Source organism: Mixophyes fleayi, chromosome 5 (assembly GCF_038048845.1).
Source record: "Mixophyes fleayi isolate aMixFle1 chromosome 5, aMixFle1.hap1, whole genome shotgun sequence".
Taxonomy (NCBI): Eukaryota; Metazoa; Chordata; class Amphibia; order Anura; family Limnodynastidae; genus Mixophyes; species Mixophyes fleayi.
In genome coordinates, this window is record NC_134406.1 from 228,621,102 (window position 1) to 228,647,182 (window position 26,081).

The following is a 26,081-nucleotide window of genomic DNA, read 5'->3' on the forward strand; positions in this document are numbered from 1 at the left end:
ATTATATAACAACATTATATTATATAACAACATGAAGATATAGTGATAGTAATTTATTAGCTTTCTGAATCCTAGGCAGCGCTTGTCACTTGCAACTATTGGCCACTTGCATCAACAACTGGATACAGCCACAGATGCAGAGGCATAAATTAAGTTTGCAGAGAGCCTGTTTCGACCATGTTGGGGAAGCTTTGTCCCGCGGGTAAGAAAGTTGGGAAGTATTCTGATCAATGCTGCTCTGCATGGCACAGCAGCAGTAAACAGGTGTCATATTTGGAGGGGAGGGGAGGGGAGAACGGGGCAGCATAGCTTTTCAAAAGCACTAAGCACACCCAGGGCCGGATTAAGGGAATGGAGGCCCCTGGGCTAAGGGAGCCACCATTCCCCCGTGAGGCCCCCCCCTGAGATCTGCCCCCCATGCCTCCCCCACATGTGAGCCGCCCGCCGCCCTTCCCCAAGCACTTACCTTTTTCTGTTCTCCTCCTGTCACTGTAGTCCTTCCGCGGCGCGGTGTATGCTCCTTACTGAGGAGATCTCGTGAGAGTGAGACTCACGAGATCTCCTCAGTAGGGAGATCACTGCTGCAGAAGGACTACAGTGACAGTGCTCAGCAGCATTGATCGTGCCGGGAGCACCCCCGCACTGATCCATAATGCCACCGAGTACCGTCAAGGGCCCCCTGGATGCCTGAGGCCCCTGGGCTGTAGCGCAGTTAGACCCCTGCAGTGTGGTCACGCACACACTGTCCATATGCTGCCTACCCAAATGTTGAGAGGTATGATCTACCCAGAATTCCTGGAGCAAGTATTCATCTTATAGTTGGAGGAATTCAGTTACCGGATTCATAGAATTATTCAACATGTAAGTATACTGTACCTATTTCCTTACTCTAGTCCAATATTTACATATATCATCTTGATTCCTATAAACGGTATTTCATTTATTGTGAACCAATTCTTTAAAATAAGACAGTGTGAACATATTAGGGTTTTTTCTTGTTCAATTTTATTTTTCTAAAAATATTTATCAAATATTGGCACATCATTGAATTGTTTACACATTTTCACATTCCATTATTATGAAGGCAAGTACTGTACTTATACAATAAATTATATAATAAAACAATACGCAGAAAGATAGATTTTGACAGCAGAAAGAACCTACAGGTCCATCTATTTTGCATTTTTGTGTTTGGGGAGGTTCTTTTGGGAGGATTTGGGTGTTTGTTTTTTAATATTTTCTATGCAAGTCTTAACAATAGTATTATGTTTGTCCCATGTATTCTAGAATTCTACTGTATGAGTCCCTGCCACAACTGCTGGGAGACAATTCCATCATCCACTCAGTCTTCCTCCCTTCAACTACAAAGTGTGTCCCTTTGTTCTAGAAATTCCTCTTATTTTTAAAAATACTGCCTATCGATTAATACATTTGCATGTTTATATCATCGCATCGGTCCCTCCTCTTCTTTAAGCTGTTCTCTTCACATGCTGTTCCCAATACGTTTTGCCAATGTACCATTTCAGAGCCCTTCTATGATTTTTTTATTTTTATTTTGTTAATGCAATTTTGAACATAGGGCTTCCAGAAATGTACACAGTACTCAATGTGAGGTCTTAACAGTGACCTACAAAGTGGCAATACAACCTGCCTCTACCCGCTACTAATAAAACTTCCTATTCAACCAAATATTCTACTTGTTTTTCCCACCGCTTGATTACAATGCTTGCTTACCTTCCTATTATCCAAAGCTAAGACTCCAAGGTGCCTATTATCTTTTGCTATTGACGTGACATGGAAAATGAGGAAATACTGAAACAATCAGCAGCACTTGAGGAATGTCTTGTACAAAACATGTAAAAATATATTACTGCCGAGATGATTAAACAATTTTTTAAATATATTTTTAAACTTCATTAACTAACATTTTTTTTAACACAATAGAGCAGCTTATCATTTATTATTTCCATTGAGGAATGTAAAGTGTTAATAACGTAATTCGGAATTTATGGAAGCTTTTCTTCTGTAGTATCTGATGCAGTTTATTACTTATTTATTCATGAATACATTAATTAATTTACTTTTTTAGCTTACAATTGACTGCAGCATAAATATGTATTCTTTATCCCATTTACAAAATGAGAGTGAGCTGAGTTGCTTTTTTTTTTTTTTTAAACCAACCGATTAGTAAAAAAACAAAACAATAGAAAGCACTATAATTCACAAATAAAAGAATAATAGTGTAATGCACAGAGAAAGAATATTGGAACAGACATCGGGAAAACAAAGACTGCAAATTACAAACAAATTGTGTTGAACACAGACATGATTACAGACAAAGTATGACAAAATGACAATTGCACAAGCAACACAAATATCTATAAAGGCACAAGAGGACCTAATAGCACCAGTGTAATCACATATTCAATTAATAAATGCTATTCAATAAACATCTGAAATAATGAGTGCAAACTTCCATCTTATTTAATTATTTCCTAAAAAAGCTTGGAATGCAATATATTGCACCATTGTGTCATGTCACCACAGTGTTAAAGTGGGAACGTGCTAATTGATTTAATTAAGCGGTCTCTCTGAATATATTATTGCTCCTTTAACAGGATGTAGCCCCTGAGGATATGTAGTGATACCATGTTCCCCTGAATCTTCAGCCAGAAAGTTGTAGATTAAATATCCAGGTTAGATATGCTATAAACCATTACTCCGTCTACTGACAAATACTTACATTGATAAATACTCTACTTTCTAACAATTCTGGTACTGAAGCTACATTTCACAGTATAAAATTACCAATTAACGTAACAACTGGCTGACGACTGTTTCCACAGTATATAAGAAGTGTCTAAAAAACAAATCAGGGAGAATTACATTTGCCTATTTGCGTTCCGATATACTGCGCAGGTAATCTTCAGAATTCATGACACAATCAGTCCATTCTCTACAAAGTTCAGTAAGTGAAGATCCTGTTCCCCCGTATTCTAGAGGGAGAATGTTCTCTGAAAAGTGCTGGTGAAGAGTTGGTATGTAGTTGCTCCCATGCAAATGAATCTGAATAAATAGAGCAAGACATAAGATGCTATTGTTAATAATAATGTTTTATTTTCATTTTATTTCTTATAAATATTCATAAACTTTCCAGAAACGAACCTATGCTTTTCTGGATATATGGTAGTGGGCATACTATGTGATCCTCCCTGTTAAAGTGGTCGTATTACCTATATACAGAGCATTCACTAGAGACATCACTGTTATAGTGCCCAATCACTATTTGACACACATGCTTTAGAGGAAAAATCCACCACCATAGATTTACTAAACTGCTGTTATTGAAAACACGTCACCAGTGTTTATTAAACTGCGATGTAAGTAAGGCCCTATCATATTAACCTCAGAATGCAACAGTTCTGAATATTCAGTTTGGATGCTTTGTATAAGTAAGATATTCAGGAAAAAAAAAGAGTTTACAAAAGTATAAAAATAAATATATTATCATTTTAATACATAAATATTTCATCATCCAACCCATAGATGCTGGGGGGGGTAATACACATTCCATTATTTACATAGCTCATTTATCTTTAAGAGCCGGAACAGTGTTTACATTTTCTATGCTGTGCTGTTCCACAGAATATTAAGATTCTATTTGATTTCTACTGTGTATTAACTATATTCCCATTTTTGTATGATGCTGAGCTGTACACTTAGATTGTATACAGATTATGTAGATGTTTCATTACATACACTACTTTGTATAAGGAGCTGTGTACATTCTTGCAGAGCATTTTTTAGTCGTGGGCAATGAAATATGGACTTTTTTCGTCCATTTTCCCTGGTTTCAGATATTACAATGGTATATTTTACTCTATTTTCTGTCCTGTTTTACTGGATATTTCAAGGTGAACATTGTGTTCATGTTTTAATTTATTTTGTAGTGTCATTTATGCATTTGCTCATACAATTTTACTACCATAAAATGTAGTTTCTCTGTAATTTTGCATCCTCATTCCAAGTTAATAGTGCAATAGTTAGCCAACAATTTCCGGACACTTAAGGCAAGTGTTAAGCGCCCTGAAAAAAGGTGGCGCGCATATATCTGCTTCTCTCACCAGGGGGTAAATGTATCAAGCGGAGAGTTTTCCGACGGGTTTGAAAAACCAATCAGATTCTAGCTATCATTTAGTTTGTGCATTCTATAAAATAACAGCTAGAATGTGATTGGTTGCTATAGGCAACATCTCCATTTTTTTTTCAAACTCCGCAGTTTAGTAAATATACCCCGAAATGTTTAACAGCAGGGAAATGCCAGAGGTCTGGCTACCAGCTATGTGTCTATTTTATTTATTTTCCCCTATGCTTCAAATGTTCTGAATGTGCTATAGGTTTACTGGTGTTGTCATGTCTTCTGTGTGTCATTTCAGGTGATTCAGGATATTGGTGTCACTCCAGGAGGTTAATGACACCTCTGTTGAATCCAAAGACTCCTGCTCATCACAAATATAATGAGGCCCACGTACCCACTTAGTATTATATTTGGACTTTTAAGGACCAGTTTCAGTTGCCTTGACAAGTCCGGTGCGGTGGTCCTCTATGCCCCTACACAGGTGGCGAAATTTCTGTGTTTTTAAATCAGCCAATGAGAATCCTGCATTTTTTAATCACTACATTTACTTCAAGTCGCCGTTGGTTTGCACCAATTTTAAGTATGCGGTACGTTTAAACCCACAGGAAACAAATTATCTTAATTGCGCACTTTATTGCACTTCTGCTATCAAATGTGCCTTGACGACCCAAAAGGTATCCCATTAAAAGCATCAACAGGAATTTGTATATATTTCTCAAAATGCGATGATAAGTATGATTGTTTTTATTGATGCTTATAGCGCCAATAAAAATTTATTTACTGGCGCAATTTATCATTAACATATAGGCAAACTCAGCTGCCCCAGCAATACTAGCCTGAAGCGGTAAAGGTCAACTTAACGCTTCCCTTGGCCAGTCTCAGGGGATATGCACATGTGTGATCCGGATATCTTGGTCACACATGCAATGGAACTGAAAGCTATTTAAAAACACTGTATGATTTAAAAATATGTTTTTTTTTATGTTATTTAGTAACAGCCAAGTTTTACTCTGAGGACAATATAATTAGTTTTGCTCTATAACAGGTGTGAACATACTTTTGTGGTCCAAGGGCCTCATTGAGAGATTGTACCCATTCAAAACAACAATGTTAAAGTGTTTATTTGCCTAAAAATGTAAAATAAATTACTACAGAAAAAGTGTATCCTCTATGGAGGTATGACAAACATGTGCACTGCCGTGAAACTGCTGTGCACTGGACCATTCCATGTAGGGGTCATGACCATGTTGCATGTCTCACACCCCTACTCTGTAGTACAACTTGCACTCCGCCCTTACTGCTAACATACACCCCTCCTCTAAAACACATTTACTACCCTACTCTGCAATATTATCAATACACTGCTTATGTCTCACTTGTGAGACTAAGCGCCGCAGTACAGGGACAGTTTGGCAGTGATTCAGAGTGCAGCTGGTTAATTCTGATTTGCTGGCAGACTGTCTGACTTCACTGGCACACTAACCACCCCAGCACCACAATAAGACCTGATGCAATGCTGCACAGAGCAGTAATAGAGGGACCTAGGACACAAATACTACTGCATTTCCTGGCATCATGGATCCCCCTTCCCTGTTTCCTGCAGGCCGTAACAAATACTAACTCATGCGGCCCATGAGTTAAGAGCTATGCTCAATACTGTACTTCACTATCGACAAAAGCCACTCTTGTGAAAACATGTGCAATGTATACTCTTTTCTATTTACTTATGTAAATATATTTGATGCCAGATCAAACACAATTATTCAGCTCACTCACCCGTTGTTTCATTTTCTCAGGCAGAAACGGCTTGATTAATGCATAGACAGGATAAAAAAACAGTGGCTCATTTATAAGGTGTATTCCTCGAACTTTAAGGGGGAAAGAATCCTAAAAGTACAAATAGATGTTTTTGTCAAATGAGGATAATACATTACACACAAAGATAAAGAATAAAATAAAAGTTAATATCATGTAGCCACAATGTCTCTTATACTATGTACTCAGGATTTTCAGATGTCATAATGCCATATTGTACCTAGCTGACAGCAATTGGTTACTATGGGATATATTGGGCAAGGAAAACTCCCTAAGAAATAAATAAGGAAGGCAGGTTTTTATACAAGACTGGCAACCTGTGGCTCTCCAGCTGTTCTACAAGTCCCAGCATGCTGAAACATGGCTCCACAGTAGCAGGAGAGACACAGGTTACTCTCTGTTCTACCTACTCCCTTCTTGTCACTGTTCTTTTAGCTTTTGTTTTCTTCTTAGGACTGTGATAAAAACACACTCTGGACTATGTCAAATCAGGAACAGACGACAAGAATTTTTTAAATAAAGATTTTGTGAACTAGTTTATTGGAGAGGGTGCTTATTGTATTCATTTAAAATATATTTATATAACAAGTATATGTTTGTCTGTATTTCTGATTATAGAATTATAGGAATATTATATAATTTATAGGGGGGTATGCTGTGTATTTTTTAAACATTTTTGTTGCATGTTATTATTAGCATGAAGCCCCAATCCCAGTACATATTCTAAAACTAGTACTAGGCAATCTTTGGGTGATTATCACAATATTAGGGAAAGTAGAAGCTTGGGGTACCCCACTATGATGATAATAATCTACCAGACTGGTCAGCATAGGACTGCTGGTTCTATTAGAAGTTACAAGACTTGGGGGTCTATTTACTAAGCTGCCAGGAGCCAAAGATCTGCAGCTGTTCTTCTAAGTTATCAAGGGGTTAAAGCAGGAGAAATCAAAGTCTTAACCTGTCTAACACTGGTCACTGCAGTTCCCATAGACTTCTATGGGGTTTGTAATGTGACCCAAATTTAATAAGCTGTGAAAAGCTTTGGACTCCATCGCCGCTGAGATGTCTGTCTTTGTCCAGCACCGGGTTCCATCGTAATGTGCGACCGTAGCTGCGCATGCTCAGTAGTCACTGGGGTCAGATTCTTCATTCACCGGCGGCATTAGGCTTACTCCCAGGTCCCGGTGGCAATAGGGCTGCGTGGGGAAACCAAAGTCTTTATAGAATCTGGTACCCCACGTGAGGCTCACATAGCCAACGCTGGCACTTCCACGTGTGTGTGGCTAAGCTGTCCGCGTCATCTGCGCCATGCTATGTGAAGCACCAGTCTCATTAAATTAGACACGCCCTTAGTGACCTCGCAGGGCCTAACGTTGTAACGCTTTATGCGATACACTTCCATAAGGGAAAAATAGTCCATAAGACTTATGGCCATTATAGCAATAAAAAAGTAAATTAAACAAGCAAACACACCCACACCCCTTACATAAATAAATGGTAATTGAGCAAAATACACACAAGACCACATTCCTAATGCATAGGAATAAAAAAAACATTCTCATCTGTACTTGATTCATAGTTTAGCACCAATTGTGTTTTTGACACACCCAATTCAAAGGAAAAATACGAAACACAAGACCCCTCCCCCACCTAAAGCATAAAACATGAAAAAGATAGCTATGATGTATACAGTACTGCTTAGAAGTGTATTGTGAGTAGAGATGGTCACTGACCCCCGTGTTTTGGTTTTGGATTCGGTTTTGGATCTGGATTACCGTCGTGTTTTGGTTTTGGTTTTGGTTTTGCAAAACCGCCATTGCGTGTTTTGGTTTTGGTTTTGGTTTTGTTTGGTTTTGTTTTGCTATTTTTTGGGAAAATCCATGTTTTTGGGCCTAAATTAACCCAATTTAGTGCTCCAACTGTTTTAGAGACAAGTAATCTAATTGTTGAGGTAATAAATCATCCAAAAAAACAGTTTAATTCTTCGTTGGTAGGCCTATTCTACACACAAAACAGATTGTCTTCCTCTCCATCTATGCATATTGGCAATGCAGCCATCGTCTTTGAATGTATATTACACCCTACACTTATAGTTAAATATGTAAAGAAATGGAAAAAGCCAGTTTGGTTTCTGTCTCTCAAGGCCCCCCTCCACTTGTATAAAATAGCAAAAAATTCAGCCATTATAGACTGTACAATATTAATTGACATGGAGAAAGACAGTTTGGGGTCACTCTGTCTCTCTAGGCCCCCCTCCACTTGTATAAAATACTAAAAAATTCAGCCATTATAGACTGTACAATATTAATTGACATGGAGAAAGACAGTTTGGGGTCACTCTGTCTCTCTAGGCCCCCCTCCACTTGTATAAAATACCAAAAAATCCAGCCGATATAGACTGTACAATATTAATTGACATGGAGAAAGCCAGTTTGGTTTCTGTCTCTCTAGGCCCCCCTCCACTTGTATAAAATACTAATAAATTCAGCCGTTATATACTGTACAATATAAATTGAAATGGACAAAGGCAGTTTGGTATCTGTCTGCATCAGATCCTCTCTCCACTAGGAGTAAAATAGAAAACTATTCAGCCGTTATATAATCTAGAATATAAATAGAAATTGAGAAAGGCAATTTGGTATCTGTCTGCATCATAATCATCAACATCATCATTAGCGCCCTCGTCGCCTACACAAATCTCCCCCTCATCCTCTTCTAATTCCAAAGTGGCATCCTCAATTTGGGTATCACCGGCTACACTCGGGCTATTAAGGCACACATCAGCAGAATGCTCACGATTAGACATCCCACTGTTGGATGGACTCTCCACAGGGATTGTTATCATTTGTGAATCAGAGCAAATATTCTCCTGTAATGCCTCACTGTTATCTTGCAGCTCGGCTTTGACGCGTAACAGTAGTTGTGCACCAATTGTAGGCTGGGTAACTTTTTGGGATCTGCCACTAATAGCCAAAGGTGAAGGCCTCATTCTCTCTTTGCCACTGCGTGTGTAGAATGGCATGCTTGCAATTTTTTTTTTATCGTCACTTAACTTTTGCTCAGTTACACTTCTTTTTCGCTTCAATACAGTAAATTTTTTTTTGGTTTTTGTTTTTTGCACTAATTTGAAAACACTCTGTTGTTTGACATCGCCTTGGCCAGATGACGTACTGGGAACACTAACATCAGGACTGGTGACAGAACCTGGTTGCTCATTTAGATCATATGTGGACTGCTTTGAATCCATTCTGAGCGCAAACCACTGAGGAGTGCTAAAAATTATTGAGTAGATACTGCTGACAGATATGACTTTTGACAGCCAGAAATATTAATGCACAATTAGGGAGGACACCCCAAAAACACTGAGGAGTGCTAAAAATTATTGAGTAGATACTGCTGACAGATATGACTTTTGACAGCCAGAAATATTAATGCACAATTAGGGAGGACACCCCAAAAACACTGAGGAGTGCTAAAAATTATTGAGTAGATACTGCTGACAGATATGACTTTTGACAGCCAGAAATATTAATGCACAATTAGGGAGGACACCCCAAAAACACTGAGGAGTGCTACAAATTATTGAGTAGATACTGCTGACAGATATGACTTTTGACAGCCAGAAATATTAATGCACAATTAGGGAGGACACCCCAAAAACACTGAGGAGTGCTAAAAATTATTGAGTAGATACTGCTGACAGATATGACTTTTGACAGCCAGAAATATTAATGCACAATTAGGGAGGACACCCCAAAAACACTGAGGAGTGCTACAAATTATTGAGTAGATACTGCTGACAGATATGACTTTTGACAGCCAGAAATATTAATGCACAATTAGGGAGGACACCCCAAAAACACTGAGGAGTGCTAAAAATTATTGAGTAGATACTGCTGACAGATATGACTTTTGACAGCCAGAAATATTAATGCACAATTAGGGAGGACACCCCAAAAACACTGAGGAGTGCTACAAATTATTGAGTAGATACTGCTGACAGATATGACTTTTGACAGCCAGAAATATTAATGCACAATTAGGGAGGACACCCCAAAAACACTGAGGAGTGCTAAAAATTATTGAGTAGATACTGCTGACAGATATGACTTTTGACAGCCAGAAATATTAATGCACAATTAGGGAGGAAACCCCAAAAACACTGAGGTGTGCTACAAATTATTTAGTAGATAATGCTGACAGATATGACTTTTGACAGCCAGAAATATTAATGCACAATTATGGGGGACACCCCAAAAGCGCTGGGGAGTGCCAAATATGAAGAAAAAATAATAAACCTCTATCCTCCTCTCTGCACTAGCGATTTTGGTTAGAGCAATTGCAAGAACAATATGGTATTCTCTGTCCCTGCTCTAATTAGCCTATGACTACACCCTGCTCTCTCCCTCTGTCAAATGGCGATGGATTGCTGTGGAGGCGTGTATTTATAAAGTTGAAGTATCGCGAGAACCGAGTCCCGAGATCCGACGACGTCACAATGACGTTCGGCCTCGATTTGGATTCGGAATGGGCGGGAGAGTACCGAGCTGCTCAGCTCGGTACTCGGATACCCAAAGTTCGGGTGGGTTCGGTTCTCGGAGAACCGGACCCGCCCATCTCTAATTGTGAGTCAGTTTGTTAACTAAGGGTTTTTATTTCTCATTATCAGCCTATTATTTCTCAATGACAGGTGCACAGAGCTACAATCTAAAGTAGCCCTGAAGTGAGAACTTGATCGAGAGCAACAAACAGTAAAATGTGGATGAAGAAATAAGCAGTAATAACCAGCCTTTACATTTAAAGATCTTAAATTAATTCATTAATTTATTAAAACAAAAAAAGAAAAAAACATTGTTATAGCCTGCAGATACAGAAAAAACTATAGCTAGCCCTATATATTAAATACCAACATTGGGCGTGATTCATGTTTGGCCGTCCGTTTGCGTAGCGCATCATGCTCTACGCGTGCCCAGAAGCAGACATTACGCCACTGAACTCAACTGCGTACAATTCATGTCCACTCGCAACTGACACAACGGTCTATGCAACTTGAGAGGCACAATAGGGGAGAGAGAAGATGGAGGACTAACATAGGCCATGTACAGTTAGGCGTTTTTAGGCAGATGCAGCAGATTCAAGTCAACAGCGTGTACTTGCACCCTCAGACATTTGCAACTGAAACGGCTACTGTGAGTCTGCATCTGTTCACAATTATGGAAACGTCCTTACTGTACTCAGCCTACGTGAAGCCGCACATTCCTTCCCGCTTACTGCTTCTCTGGTTGCAACCAGGCAAAAGTGTCAGATGAGAGCAAATCTGCATATGTGTGGCTAATATTCTGGGCATGCATAGTACAAATTTGCAGATTTTATGCATTGCAAATGGGTGTACGTCTAACTGAGCATCAGGGATTGATGACATGAGTTGCGTCATTATGACATACTCCTGCTCTCTTTGAAGGCTTAAATGGAGAATTACCAACGCCCCAGGAGTGTGGAAGGACTCCAAATAATCTGTGAATTTCCTTAACATTCTGCAAGAGACAGCAACTATGAATAAAGGGGGTTTGGGGTGTCATGATGAAAAAAAACACACTTTTTGTCATGGACAACTGAACTATAAAACAATAATGAATAAACAAATATATCATTATTAAAAGAAAGTTAAATAAAGGAAGTAGAAATCTTCACCTACTGTCATGACTGCAGCAATCCGTGTGGCAATAGTTGGGGTGATTTGAAACGCATGAGCTAGTCGCCATCCCTGTAGGTCAAATATAGCCTTAATACCATTCCTCTGTGTCTCTGCTTCCTTTACTATAAGCTCAGATGTTATGAGGCTTATTTGAAACACTTCATATGCGGTAAAATGTTGCGTGTCCCACTTTTCTGTAAAACATTAAATAATTTATATGCATCTATTTCATTTCTCTGTGATGTAATTTTGTTTTTTTGCACTGATACACCCTGCGATAGTAAAAGAACCAAATATTTTTCTAATGTCTTCCTTTACATTTTGGACTCTGTGATCTACTCTAAAGAAAGAAAACCTTTTGCAATCTACCATAGTACATAATGGAATATTTATTAGGTCAACTAGGGAATGAAATGTAAAATGACATCAAACATATACATTTTAATTAAATCTTTCAACTGTATGCACTGGGCGGTTGGCCTATGCAATAAAATTAAGTCATGAGATCTATAGATTTTAAGCTCACTAGCAGGGCCCTCTTACCCAGTCTTCTTTAATTACTGCAATTGTTCCCAATTGTAAAGAGCTACAGAACATGCTGGCGCTATGTAAGTAATACTAATACTAATAATAATGGGCAGCATGGTGGCTTAATGGTTAGCATTTCTGCCTCACAGCACTGGGGTCATGAGTTTGATTCCTGACCATGGCCTTATCTGTGTCGAGTTTGTATGTTCTCCCCGTATTTGCATGGTTTTCCTCCGGGTGCTCCAGTTTCCTCCCACACTCCAAAAACAAACCGGTAGGTCGAACTCATGACTTTCCCTCTACATAACTTTATCTGAGCATGCTCGCTATTAAAATGGCAACCACGTTGGAGACATTAGTTCACATGGAAAAAGTTCAAAATGCTCCGATTCACTGCAGGACAATTGAGAACCGAAATAGCGGTAGTATCCTCATTATAGAGCACAGTCGTCACGGTGGTGGTGGTGAGGCATCTAATTTTACAATCTACCAAGCATCTGGCCGCAATCAAGTCGTAGATCACAATCGACTGTTTGGCCACCTCTGATTTACATGGAATTGTCACCAGTAAGAAAGTTCATAATGGATTCATAATTAAACTCACAAAACAATTGAAAACATTATCTATAAACTCTGCAGGCACACGTATTTATACAAGTTTGTTATACATTGAAAACTACTATGGAGAATATAGCATTTATATTATATTTTATTTACCAATCCTGTAAATAAGTACTTTGCTTCCATAAGCATCTCTTGACCTCAAAATCCCATGGTAGCCAGCGTTGTAGAGGTTAAGGAGAGAAGATGGACGTAGGTCAGCGGTAATTTCTGGGCACTCTTTCCTCCACTTGTGGTAGTTCTTCATCAACTGAAATATGAATATCATAGGTAATGTCTTCGCAAATGACAGCATAATATAGTGTACTACTGAGGCAATGAATTTAACAAAAATCCACCTCTTAAAGCGCTTGTAAATTATTTCTAGGATGACTATTTATTCAATCCCGGGAGCCACTCCCCCGAAAGTCAATATTACACACTCCCCACAGAGAGAAAAAAAAAAAAGTCAGTTGAAATCCAGCATAGGTGTTAAATGCAGTCTGATAATAGTTCAGACAATGTGAAATCAGGTTGAAAAAGTAATGATAAGATCTTTTAGTTCTTTAGCCACTTATACTTCAATAAATTCTAGGCTCTTGATGCCCACAATCCACTGATGTAGTTCAAAGTGCAAATGAGTTTAAAACAGACCTTTCTTGTATACAAAGCAATATTCCAGCTAATTGGCAACCAATGGTAACCAACCTTCCAATTCCTTCTATAGGGGCATATTTAACAAATAATGATAGTGCACTATGGTGCACTTACCGTGAAATTCAGGTCCCTCTGTGTCTTCCGCATATTTAAGAAGGGTGCATCGCAGCAGATATTGTGGATATCTGCTGCTTTGCATACCTTTTCGTTTTTGGGAGCAGTCACCATTCTACAGTATGGTGACTGCTCCCAACTGCAATCTAACAAATTCCAAAAAAAAGTTTTATTTCTGTAACTTGTCATGACATGAAGCTGAAGCTGGCGTACATTATCATAATTGAAAGAGTTCAGGGCTGTCAGCTCTGCTTCTAAGAGCAGAGCTGGACAGCGCATGTGTGGAGGGATCACATGATCCCTCCCTGTCACTCACCGCTCTCTCTCTGCAACTATAGTTGCAGAGACAGAGCGGAGATGTCTGTGCACATGCGCAATTCTAGTGTGAAGAAAAATGAAGATGACCAGGAGGAGATCCATAGACATCGCGTTCCAAAGAGGCGGGGTAAGTGTGATTTTAATATCACATAAACAGCAGTTTATCGGAACTGCTGTTTCTGTGATGCATTTTTCATAAATGTGAGAAATAGTTCGATCCTTATCAATGCGATAAGGATTGAAACTATTTTTTCACTTTATGATAAGATTGATAAATGTGCCCCTTAGTGTGAAATGAAAATCACTCCTCCTGCTGGCTCCTTTTTGATCAGTCCCTAGAAATGAGCAGGATATTCTTACCTGCAGGTCCTTTTCTAGCAATACTCTGGACAGAGATGTTCTCTAACGTTCAATGCTTGCAGACTCTTGCAGCGATATCCGCTCACCTTTGTAAATACGGACTGTACGGTGTTACCAATAAAACTCTTTTAATTACAGCTGTGGGGTAGTGAGGTGGTAATAAGTCCATACAGAACTCAAACTTAAAACCACATTTTTGCAGTGGAGAAACGCATAAGAGGTTTTATGCTTCATTTGCGGTTTTAAAGTATTATTTCTGGTTGGACTTTTTACCTATTACATTGTCTGAACTATTATCAGACTGCATTTAAGACCTATGCTGGTTTTCAACTGACTTTTTTTTTTCCTCGGTGGGGAGTGTGTAATATTGACTTTCTGGGAGTGCACCCCAGGATTGAATAAATAGTCATGCTAGAAATAACTTACAAGCGCTTTAAGAGGTGGATTTTTGTTATTATGTTTCATTCATGCTATCTGATAAATTGCAGTGGATAAGTATTTTATATGTTGTGGAAATGCAATTGGTTTTGATGTTTACTTACATTAAATTAACATTTTAATTACAAATTGTTTGGTGTTTTGAAATAGTCAGAGAATAGCGCTATTTCTTTGTCCCCTTTTTTTCTTGCGATATTGGTAAGTTATCTGGCATTAATTTTGACTAAAAAAAATGCCGTTGCCTCATACCCACTGGCTTTAATGAAATTAATTTTACTAGCATTCTATCATCAGTTATTTATATAGCGCCACTAATTCCGGAGCGCTGTACAGAGAACTCACTCACATCTGTCCCTGCCCCATTGGAGCTTACAGTCTAAATTTCCTAACATAGACACACAGACAGAGAGAGAGAGAGACAGACTGGGGTCAATTTTGATGGCAGCCAATTAACCTACTAGTATGTGTTTTTGGAGTGTGGGAGGAAACCAGAGCACCCGGAGGAAACCCACGCAAACACAGGGAGAACATACAAACTCCACACAGATAAGTCCATGGTTGGAAATTGAACTCATGACCCCAGTGCTGTGAGGCAGAAGTGCTAACCACTAGGCCACTGTGCTGCCCAGTAAATTTAGTAAATTTATGTGATCAACACAAATTAAACTAATTGTTTATATAAGTATTCACCCCTTCCTTGTTTTAACACTTGGTACAAAGCTACAGTTAAAATTGTGAGTCTATTTGTCAGCTTGGGTGGGGTAGGTTTTTCCGGCTGCAATAATGCTGATGACAGTTAGCGCTACGTAAAAATTGCAATTGGTATAAGGTTGACAAGGAGGAATTAGGGACTTACCATATAGCAGACATACCACATTCCCCACACGGTTAATTGCCGGCAGATGTAAACTGCGACTTTCTAAAATGCCTCCAGCTTGAATGACGTCAGTTACAATGGCCAGAGTGAGATCGACGGTGTTAAAGTGGTAACGGGCAGACTCACCGCCTGTATAATGTAATTCAGGCGGGTCCACCCATTGCCGCTTTAAAATTGTAAATCTCACTCTGGCCATTGTAATTGACGTCATTCAAGCTGCAGACATTTTAGGAAGTCACAAAACTAGATACCAAATGTGAGAAAAAGGAGCTCCAAGCCCTATAGTAGTCCCTGGCCTTTTGCTCCCCCATGAAAATCTTTGTTCCTACGCCCTTGCTTACATACACATGATTTGTGCTATCTAGTGGTAGGCATATATGTGCTTTTCCAAAAAAAGACTATGCTGTGCCAGTCAGTCGGCACTTACACCTGCTCTGTAGCTGGTGCAAGTTACATGTCTAAAACAAAGTGTACTTAAGAGCAACCCAGGACTTGAATGGGCCATATCTGCGTTGGCACAATCGCAGCACCCTTACTGTACATTGTCTATGTTCATCCACCCCTTCCCACCCCGTTGCGCAATTCAAGTCGTGGGCAGTAGTAAGTGTCATTTGTGTTTGGACATGAACTGCATTGTAATTACGTTCATTGGTGTAAGGTCTGTTTCTGAGCATGCGCAAAGCTATTTTATGCAAGATACGGTACGGAAACAGACTTACGTCCGAACATGAATAAGGCCCCATATGTACTAATTCCCCAAGAATGCATCACGCTACAAAGCTCACAATTAAATGAACAATATCTGCTATGGAATTTGCATCACCACTTGAACATTACTGTGACAATAACAACTTTCAGAAAAACTGTCATTACTTATGGCTATATATCATTCATTGTCTGTGTTGCTCTAAGCCATATTGCAAATAAGTTCCTGTGTTAATTAAATAGCTTTTTAAACACTCTTCCCTACTAAATCAGGATCGATAAATAAACTATGGCACATTTCATCCATGGAATATATCACAGCCCTCCTTAACAGCACTCTTCCCAAATTTCACTAGACATGGACCCCATGGTACAGACATCATGGCTCCCCCGTTCTGGGCAGTATGTAAAAGAGAGATCTTAGCCCTCCCCACCTCTATACCCCCCCCCCCCCCCCTTGTTCCTCCTCCTCTCCCTTCCTTCCATATTTCCCCTCTAGACTCTTTCTCTTTTACAATGATAATGGAAATTCCGCTTTGATAGGATATTGCGTAGAACCAATATTTATGTCATATTGTTTTTTCCTTGTATTTGTTCTGCAATATTGTCTGAACAAAGTGTGAAAACAAAGAGATTTAAATAGCTTGTGGGTACTATTGCAAAATTCACTGAACAATGTATGTACGGACTATTTGCCAATACAAAGCAACACAGAAATCCAAATGTTTCTCTCTTTTTTAACACAGTCAATGAACTAATCAGAGTAACACGAGATTCATATTACTTTTAGAAAGAGAGCTAAACACACAAATTCTCCTTGTTAGAAAATATTTGTTTTCTTGTTTTATAATACTGTACACTGAGTCTGATTACAGGACAGTCAGTCATATGACATGATGGGCTTTCACAGGGATATGGCAGGAAGGAAAAACAAACTGATTTCCTAAGTAAACAGATTGACAGATACAGATTGAACAAGAGTTAAACTAATATTTAACACAGAATGACTTAATTTATGCAACTCGCATTTACTCTTTAAGGAGTAGATTTATCAAACTTTCTAAAAAAGGAAACATGTAGGTGTTGCCCAAAGCAACCAATTAGATGCTAGCTCTCATTTATCTAGAACATTCTAGAAAATGGTAACTAGAATCTGATTGGTTGCTATGGGCAACACCTCCACCTTTTTCTTTTTAAAAGGTTTGATAAATCTACCCCTAAAGCTGGTTACCCAGTGGAAAACAACAGTGACACCGCATGTTAAATGTGGTAACCATCACCTTTGCGGAAGGAGTGTGAGAGGGCAGTGTCCAAAAGTAGCCACCACTCCTGACCTTAGACCATACATAAGATTTTAAGACAAGGGGTAGGAGGAGGGCGTGGTGACATTGTCGCGTCACCATAGCTCTGCCCCCACTATGAAACGCTGAAATTCACGTCACTGAATGGAGGGGGAGGGGGGTCTTAGGGTCTTACTGACGCAATTAAACCGCTCCCCCTCCATTCACTGCCGTGAATTTCGGCAAATGCGGGACCTTTGCCTACTCTCCCGGGACTTTCTGAAATTCGGGAGTAGGCAAGTATGCATTAGACGCAAGTGAACTAGAGTAAATAGAGCAAGGGGCATCTAAAGGCCCTAGTGTAAGAAGCTGATTGGTGGTGTAACCTAGTAATGAGATTACTAAACCACTTGTTTACAAAGCTTCATTTTGCACACTAGTGCCAAATTTATTTACTTCGCCTCTATGCCCTGGAAGTGCGGCACAAGGGAATGAGGAGAGATAAAATGAATATTAACATTCCAACCAGATTCAGTCACTGGAAAGTCAATGACCAGCAGATCAGTGCTTATAGAATGTGATTATACTGTACTCCGAACATGTGAAGACAATATAGAACACATACACAGATAATGATGGTAGAGATTTGTAATAGGTTTAAAGGGAACATAATGTCCTCAGAGAATAGAAATGGAAAACAATAGTTTGTATATTTATTGGATCATAGATAACACAGTAAACAAATAACAAACTTCAACCTAGTTCTCAAATGACCACTTGGACCAGGACTACACTGAAGATTTCTAAAGGCAGAATTGTGTGAAATTAATCACGAGACAAACTAACACGCCCTGTAATCAGTGGGTCATATTTCCTACACTGAAAACACAGATGCAAATATGACTGAAATGAAAATGCCGACAATGAAAATCCTGACAAGGAGGAAATACCTAATGTTATAAATACTCAGTCAATAAATACTTATATTTGTTATTTCCTTGGATGAATTTAATTAATATATATCCATATTAATATACACCGTGTGTATCTGCCTCTCTGCGCTGTGTATTTTTTCTTGTGGTTTATCTAAATTAGCGGAGAGCGACACTGTCCCCAATACAGCTGCGTCTGGAGGCTCCATACGGTGTTTTATATCCATTAGTGTCAAGTAAAGTTTTTTCTTTTGCTTATAACTACTGACATGGAAGAAATATCGACAATGAAACTAATGACCTGCAAAAAATACCTAACGTTATAAATACTGAGAGTGAAGAAATCCCAACGCATATAAAATACACAGACAGTCTGATTTCAGACAGTGAAAGTGCAGACAGTGACACTGCCGGCATTAAAACGGCCATGCGAGCGAGTCCCACATACCAAAATATACCCACATACACAACCCTCTTTAATACCACAATTTTTTATTAAAAATATATAAAAACAGTCCTATTTGCCAACTGTTCTTCTTTCTTCTGAATGGTCCAGTCTTGTAAGCTTTCAGTCCACTGTGATATTTGTCCCCCCCAAAACAAATTAAACCAAACAATTGTGGTACCCAAAAAAAAGTCCATACCATATTCCAAATGTGACGAAAAAAAGCTCAAGACCAGGTAGACAAAAAATGTCCATACCATATTCCAAAGTCAAGGAAAAGAAAAAAATACACATTTGGAATAGGGTTTTGGGCTTGTTTTAATTTTTTCCCCTTGACTTCGGAATATGGTATGAACTATTTTTTTCTACTTGGTTTTGGGCTTTTTTCATCACATTTGGAATAGGGTATGGACTTTTTTTGGGGTGCAACACTTTTTGTGTTTAATTTGTTTTGGGGGGACAAATATCACAGTGGACTGATAGCTTACAAGACTGGACCATTCAGAAGAAAGAAGAACAGTCCGCCAACCCGGCTTCTGGTGACCCGGTAGATCAGCAAATGACAGATGCTGAGTAAGAGACAAGATTTAAAGGACAACTGAATGGAACTATATACACAAAAACTTTAGTGACAGCCAGAGGGGCTGGGCCAGTAGCAGGGTGGCATATGCCCCCCGATCTGGTACAGAGAATTTTAGAAGTTTACAGAGATCATTCTTGCATAATTGAATATAGTGTGTATGATAAAATGAGTAATGCCCCATCAATAAGGAGTGACTGTGATTTGTATATGAGAACAACTTATTTACATAATAAAACATTGAAAATTTTACTATTTCAATGTGAGCACAAATAGCACAATAGACTTACTATGCTTCACTCTATTAAGCAATTGAAAGTGGATGATTATAAGGGCTTTAAAATAAAATGTTCCAGCAATACAGAAATAATTAGAATATCAACTAAAAATAAATAAATAAAATAATCTCACACAATGACCATTTGGTAGAAGAAAAATTTGATTCACTAGTATTCACATAACAATATAGCACATTTGAGATTTTAAATTTCACTGAAGGAGTAATTAGATTAAGAGATTGATTTCAATATTGACTAATAGGGGGTTCGATTGAACATTGCGGCTGAGCACATTTTTGGGTACTATGGTACCCCAACATCACAGATTTCCCTTTGCAGCCCATGGAAATCCGCGACCGTTACGGAGGCACTCTGCGGACAAGTGAATTACCCCAATGAAGTTCATAATACATTTTTATTTAAAAGCAATTCCTTGGTGGACTCCTGAGTGCCATAATACAGACATTCTTTTCTTGTCTCTTACAGAGCTTGCCATGTGAACATCAATATCCAGTGGTGGAACTACCATTGGTGCAGCAGGTGCGTTGCAGAGGAACTAGTGAGCTGTGAGCCCCAGTTCCCTCCTCCCCGCTTCTCTGTACTGGGGCCCACAGCTCGCTAGTTCCGCCTCTGCTACATTCACAAAGTACTTGCTCATTTGCAGGGATGTACATTGTTATTAATTGTAAAACCAAAGTGACACAATTGGGTGGAAATGCTAATTTAGGCTTACAGAGCAGCTAAACTAAGATTATGCATTTCAGAGCCTCACTTACAAAGCACAAAACTGCAGTGCATCACCACTTTGGTAGCGCAATGCTCCTTGAACTGCACAAGTGCATCTAAATTTCTGCCACGAAGCATGGGTGTGGAGAGCAGGATGCTGGGGCTTGCAGAGGAGCAGAAGTTTGCACTGACCAATGGCAGGACTTGGTTGGATGGAGCAAAGGCTTGTGTATCTAGGTTTGCAGAGCAATGCAAAAACAAGACTACCAGAGCAGAGGTGGTGGGCCGTGCATAGCAGTAATAGGCTGCACAGTCCGTACCTTCTTCCAGCAGCCCCGTGACGTCACTGGGGCACCGGACTACAAGAAAAGGTCAATTACTGGTCTCTGTATACTGAAGATGGAGGTGGGGAGTAGAGCATGGGGGAGAATACCGGGCAACTGGAAACTGTCCCTAAGTGCACACCTGTTACTATCATGATTAATTTAAGTCATAAATGAGGCTAAACAGAGTAATATTTTATTTAATGAAAGGGTTTAAAGTGGTAGATTTTTATGCAGGCCCTTCTATTTTGCAGAAGCATCTCCCGAGAGTGGAGATAAGGCATGCTCCTTTATGTGGAAAGGATTAGGAGCGCACTAACAGGAATGTATATAGGTAAGCAACTGAATAAACAGGAGAGTCCAACCTGATCAAGTACACATGATATAATATATATTCTGCGCTTAAACCTATAATTGTTATGAATTGATTGAGGCTAGATGTTGAAGGATGATTGCATACTTTATCAAACAAGGAGATGGCAATCATAAATTAAGTGACATGAAATAAACATGAGATAAAAACAATTGGTACAATAGTCAATTCAACAATGTGCTGGAAAAGGATCCAACCAATATCAGAAAACAGTTGAGTGCAAGTGTCCATAAGATGAGTCGGGTGCAGCGACAATCTCGATGATAAAGTTCATACGATATGATATATATCTAAGTCTATACTTGAGCTTCAGATGGATCCGGGAGATCAGTGTAATAATGGAGACCCGATGAAAGATGGTGGTCAAATATGCCAGGTGGATGTGGAAATCCTGGGTAGGAGTGGAGAGATGAACGGCCGTTAGGTAGCAGAGAGATGTTGGTGTCCGCGGTGTCTCTTATCGGCCTGCGTTCCAGGATGGATCATTTATGTGCCCTATCTGTCTAGTGTGTTCTTTAAATGCGGTCCAGTCTGGCAAATACTTCTTTTGCTCTATTGACAGCCCTGCAGATAGTATGATACAACCTTTATGTTGTACTAGTCCTGTGCAGCTTCTCCTCAGGATAAAAGAAAAATATCTGCACAACTCTGGGCTTAAAGAATCGCTTGTTCAATAAGTTTTATTTACTGAAATATCGTTATATATGAAGCAATTGTTGTAAGAAAAGGAAGACATTGTCAAGTCATACATAAAATTACTATTTTGACTTCCCAATTTCTGATGAACCATTGTGATTCCACTTTGATACACTGTTGCTGATCCAAAAGAAAAACCTTTTTGTTCTTTTGTATTAAACTATACTGGAGAGAATTTTATTATTTTGATTAGTAAGGTAATATCGGTTTCTAAATAATTAGGGAGGGACAGAAGACACTGTCATTGCAACTGCCAAAGAGATTTTCAGATGCCACAAATATCCTACTGAACGGTGAACTTGGAAACTACATACCTGTAAGCTCTGGAAACTGCTAAGGGCACAAACAGATTTATTTTCTACTTATATAACCTGGACATAGGTGGATATAAAATTTGTATCATACAGAATATCAGAGTTACATTTAGGGCTAGATTTACTAAGCTGCGAGTTTGAAAAAGTGGGGATGTTGCCTATAGCAACCAATCAGATTCTAGCTGTCATTTTGTAGAAGGTACTAAATAAATGAAAGCTAGAATCTGATTGGTTACTATAGGCAACATCCCCACTTTTTCAAACCCGCAGCTTAGTAAATCTAGCCCTTAAGCTGGAAAACAGTAAAAATGTATGAACATCTATATGTTAATGCAGCCTGCGATCTGCAACTGTTGTCTAACTACAATTTATAGCATACCCTGCCTGCCACTGGCCAATGTGACAACTAAATTACATCTCCAACTTGTTAATTAATGGAATGATGTACCCTAACATAATTAAAAGCCAACTCCATAAACAAAACATTTCCTCAACTAGCAAACTTGGAAAATATCTCAAACTCGTTCTGTCCAAGGCTGGTGCTACTACTAAGAGAACCTAGAATTTCACCTACTGCTCCAAGATGTAGGAGATACTTAAAACACTGAATGAGTGTCATTATGTCACTCATTCAGTGTTTCTATTTTTCCTGCGACACTACCACACTGAGCGCTGACCTTTGACATGGAGGCTCAGCTGCCAGTAGCTCACCTGTGAAGCTGCAGCTGCTCCATGTCGGTGATATGCAGGGAGTGTGGAGCTGGGCTATGATGTCACAGCTCCATGCCACACTCCCAGTATGCAGGCAGGGCCATCTTTTCCATTGGGCATGATGGGCAGCTGCCCGGTGGCCCCACGGGCAAGGGGCCACATAGGCACGGCTCTTAATGAGAATAAATAATCCTGAAAAAGAAAAAAACCTGCAAATAAAACTTTCAAGGATCACTGAGCAAGTACATCTATCTATCTCAATCTCTATATATCTATATCTGTATCTGTATACATCTATATATCTATATCTATATCTATATCTAGGGGTCCCAGTGCACTGCATTGCCCGGGGGCCCATAATGTTGTTAAGATGGCCCTGTATGCAGGTGGAGCAGAAGATAATCCACCCTTTACGCCCTGGATGTCCCACCCCACACAAGGTGTATGGGGCATCCGGGGCGTTTCATCTGGCCCTGTTTCTGTGTTACAAGCCAGCATGCCAAGATAGACACGTTCCTGTTTAGGTTCTTCAAGTGACTGGTCAGCCTGCCTTGTTGTCCTTGCCCGTGACATCAGGCACTCTCTCTTTTAACCTGTTCAGATTATTATCTGGTGCCTGAGCAAGAGGTTGTGTTTGCATTACTTGTGGTTAAACATTATCTTGTGTGCAGTGCTTCATTTGTAGATAAAAAAAAAGTAAAATTTAGACAATAAGAAGCAAAAACTCAAAATGTCATGACATATGCTGGGAAGCCATTAGTAATTATATATAAATTAAATTAATTACCTTTAAAATGTGGGCCAAAAGAAGTGCCGGAACAATGTCCTTGTACATTTCATCACAAACTAAGTCCTGGCTGTGTGACCTGATCCAGATAATATTTGACTCTGTTTGCTTGTGCCCCTAACCCAGGTTTGTACGACATTTCTGAACCTATCTGCCTGCCCTGTCCATGGCCTCTCTATTGACCAAGATTTCTGTCTATTCCCTCTGTAGTGTCAGCTGCTGCCTAAAAAGGCTAGTTCTGGGGGCCGCAAGCTATGTGTTGGCCGCAGGAAAGCCAACTATTCCCTTGCAAGGGTTCCTTGTGAAAACCAGTATTCCCATTAGACCCTGTGCCCCTGATCTAGCCAGCATTAATTGCAAGACTCACAACCGGTTCACATCTGATTCAATCGGTATGCAGTATTTAGGAGAATAAGGTGGCCTGTGCACGATTACTGTTACCAGGGCCGTAACTAGGACTGTGCGATAGGGGCGACCGCCCAGGGCGCAACACTGAATGGTGGCACAGTTTATGCATATTTTAGGTTAATTTGGTTAAAAGTGAGGGCTAGTGGGCGGCATTTTTGTTTCTCGCCCCAGGCACTAAAATTTTAAGTTACGGCTGTGACTGTTACTACAAATAGTGTGCAGTATTACCGTTCATTCAGTAATTTTAATGCTGATTTTTGCTCGCAGCCCTCGTGAGGCACGAGCAAAACTCTGCGTTAAAATTACCGTAGTAACGATAATTCTGTGCAATTGAATTCCCCCCTTAGACAATTCGTTACAGGCAATTGATTAAGGGACAAAAAGCTGTTACAGTAGTGCTGACTGGGATGAGTTTCCAGAACTGTGGGGATCCCTTGGAGTTCTGCTAGCTGTGCGAAGGAGGATGCTAGTTTTTGGGGAGTTTTTAAGTTAAATTTTAAGCAACCTGTAGAGCTCCTGGAACTACAAGTTATGACATTTTCAGTCAACTTTTGTAATAATTATAAACAATTACTACCATGAATTGCTAACATATTTTTTCTGAATTTCACTACACTGGTAATCCAAAAATCTTACTAATCTATATGCACTTAAAGTACTGCAGCAAAGGTGAACCCAGAAATATAAAACTACATCCACTTTAAACTCCCAGCAATGTACTTACAAATCTTAGCACTGTACTTAGTGCCCCCAGTAATGTACTTACACTACAGAACTTCCCACAGCAACAAATCCTAGAATATCTAGTTGTATTTTTACCAGTTCTATTGTAAAACATAGTGGTGTAACTATATATAGCGGTCCAGTGCACAGAAGAATACGGTGGTCATTTTAGATAAGGTTAAGAACATAAAGAAACTAAGAGCCGCCCTCACAAGACAGGAGCCTGTAATATAATGTATGCCTGTACTTTGTACATACTAATAAGTCTCCAATTACCTTAAATGCCAGCTCTATGCAGAAATCCCTGGCTCTTAGGAACCTCAGTAAGAAATCATCAGACAATCCCAGGGGCCAGTGTCCGCTCTCAGTCTCTGCCTTCTGCCTAATGATCTGAATAGCCTCTTTCACCACTGGAGAGTGATCGGGTAATTCATTCAGCTTGGGGTTTCCTGTCACAAAGTCTGCCTGAGTTTCCGACATGTTCCAGCAGAGGAATGACAACTTTGGAGTAATGTTTCTCCTCCTGCTGGGAGACTGGGAGGCAGCTCTATTGGTCTGTGTCAGCTGCTGTAACATGTGCACGCCTGTGTGCTGCAGGGATAGGGACACCTCCTCCTTACTTATGTTCTGTTTACACAAGGGAAGTTTATAATCATTTAGTTACACATTATCATTGTTTACACAGATAGGTAATATAATCAGTGACTTGAGAAGGATGAAAGTCTGCACATTAATATTGTGGTAAAGTTTCTGTCATAAATCCCATTGACAACAGTTCTTAATTTCCAGAAACAGTCCCAGGTTGAAAGAATGTGTCCCTGGCAGTGTAAGCCCCTGAAAATATCCTTATTTCCCAAGATTGACAAACAGTAAGCAGTAAGTAGAATTATTATTAGTTATTATTTTAAGCCTCCGGTCCTCAAAATTAATTGGGGCTCATTTATCAATGTTCTCAAAAAGTGAAAAATAGTTTTCAATCCTTATCGCATTGATAAGGACTGAACTAGTTCTCAAATTTATGAAGAACGCAACACAGAAACTGCAGTTCCGATAAACTGCTGTTCCTGTGATTAAAAACTTACCCCGCGTCTTCAGAATGCCCTGTCTCCGGATCTCCTCCTTGTTCTCTTCGTTCCTCTTCAAACTGCAATTGCGCATGTGCAGTTCAAAGACCTGGGCATGCGCACAAACAGTTGCAGAGAGAGTGCGGTGAGTGACAGGGAGGGATCATGTGATGCCTCCACACATGCGCTGTCCAGC

The 26,081-nt window shown here is 39.5% G+C and overlaps 1 protein-coding gene across 1 annotated transcript; it reads right to left on the reverse strand.

Annotated features, from left to right (window-relative positions):
• Positions 1–991: 991 nt before the first annotated feature.
• On the reverse strand, positions 992–25,383 carry TTPA (alpha tocopherol transfer protein). The gene is made up of 5 exons (XM_075211374.1): positions 25,098–25,383; positions 12,894–13,047; positions 11,649–11,842; positions 5,915–6,025; positions 992–3,066 (listed from the first exon to the last, which is right to left on the reverse strand). The coding sequence occupies exons 1-5, from the start codon at positions 25,299–25,301 to the stop codon at positions 2,893–2,895; spliced, it is 837 nt and encodes a 278-aa protein (XP_075067475.1). The 5' UTR covers positions 25,302–25,383; the 3' UTR covers positions 992–2,892.
• Positions 25,384–26,081: the final 698 nt, after the last annotated feature.

Coding starts and splice junctions, on each gene's coding strand:
- TTPA (XM_075211374.1), bottom strand. CDS start 25,301: ATGTCGGAAACTCAGGCAGACTTTGTGACAGGAAACCCCAAGCTGAAT. Junction 11,843..12,893: donor AGTACTTATTTACAGGATTG/GTAAATAAAATA, acceptor AATGTTTTACAG/AAAAGTGGGACACGCAACAT. Junction 3,067..5,914: donor CTGAGAAAATGAAACAACGG/GTGAGTGAGCTG, acceptor CTATTTATTCAG/ATTCATTTGCATGGGAGCAA.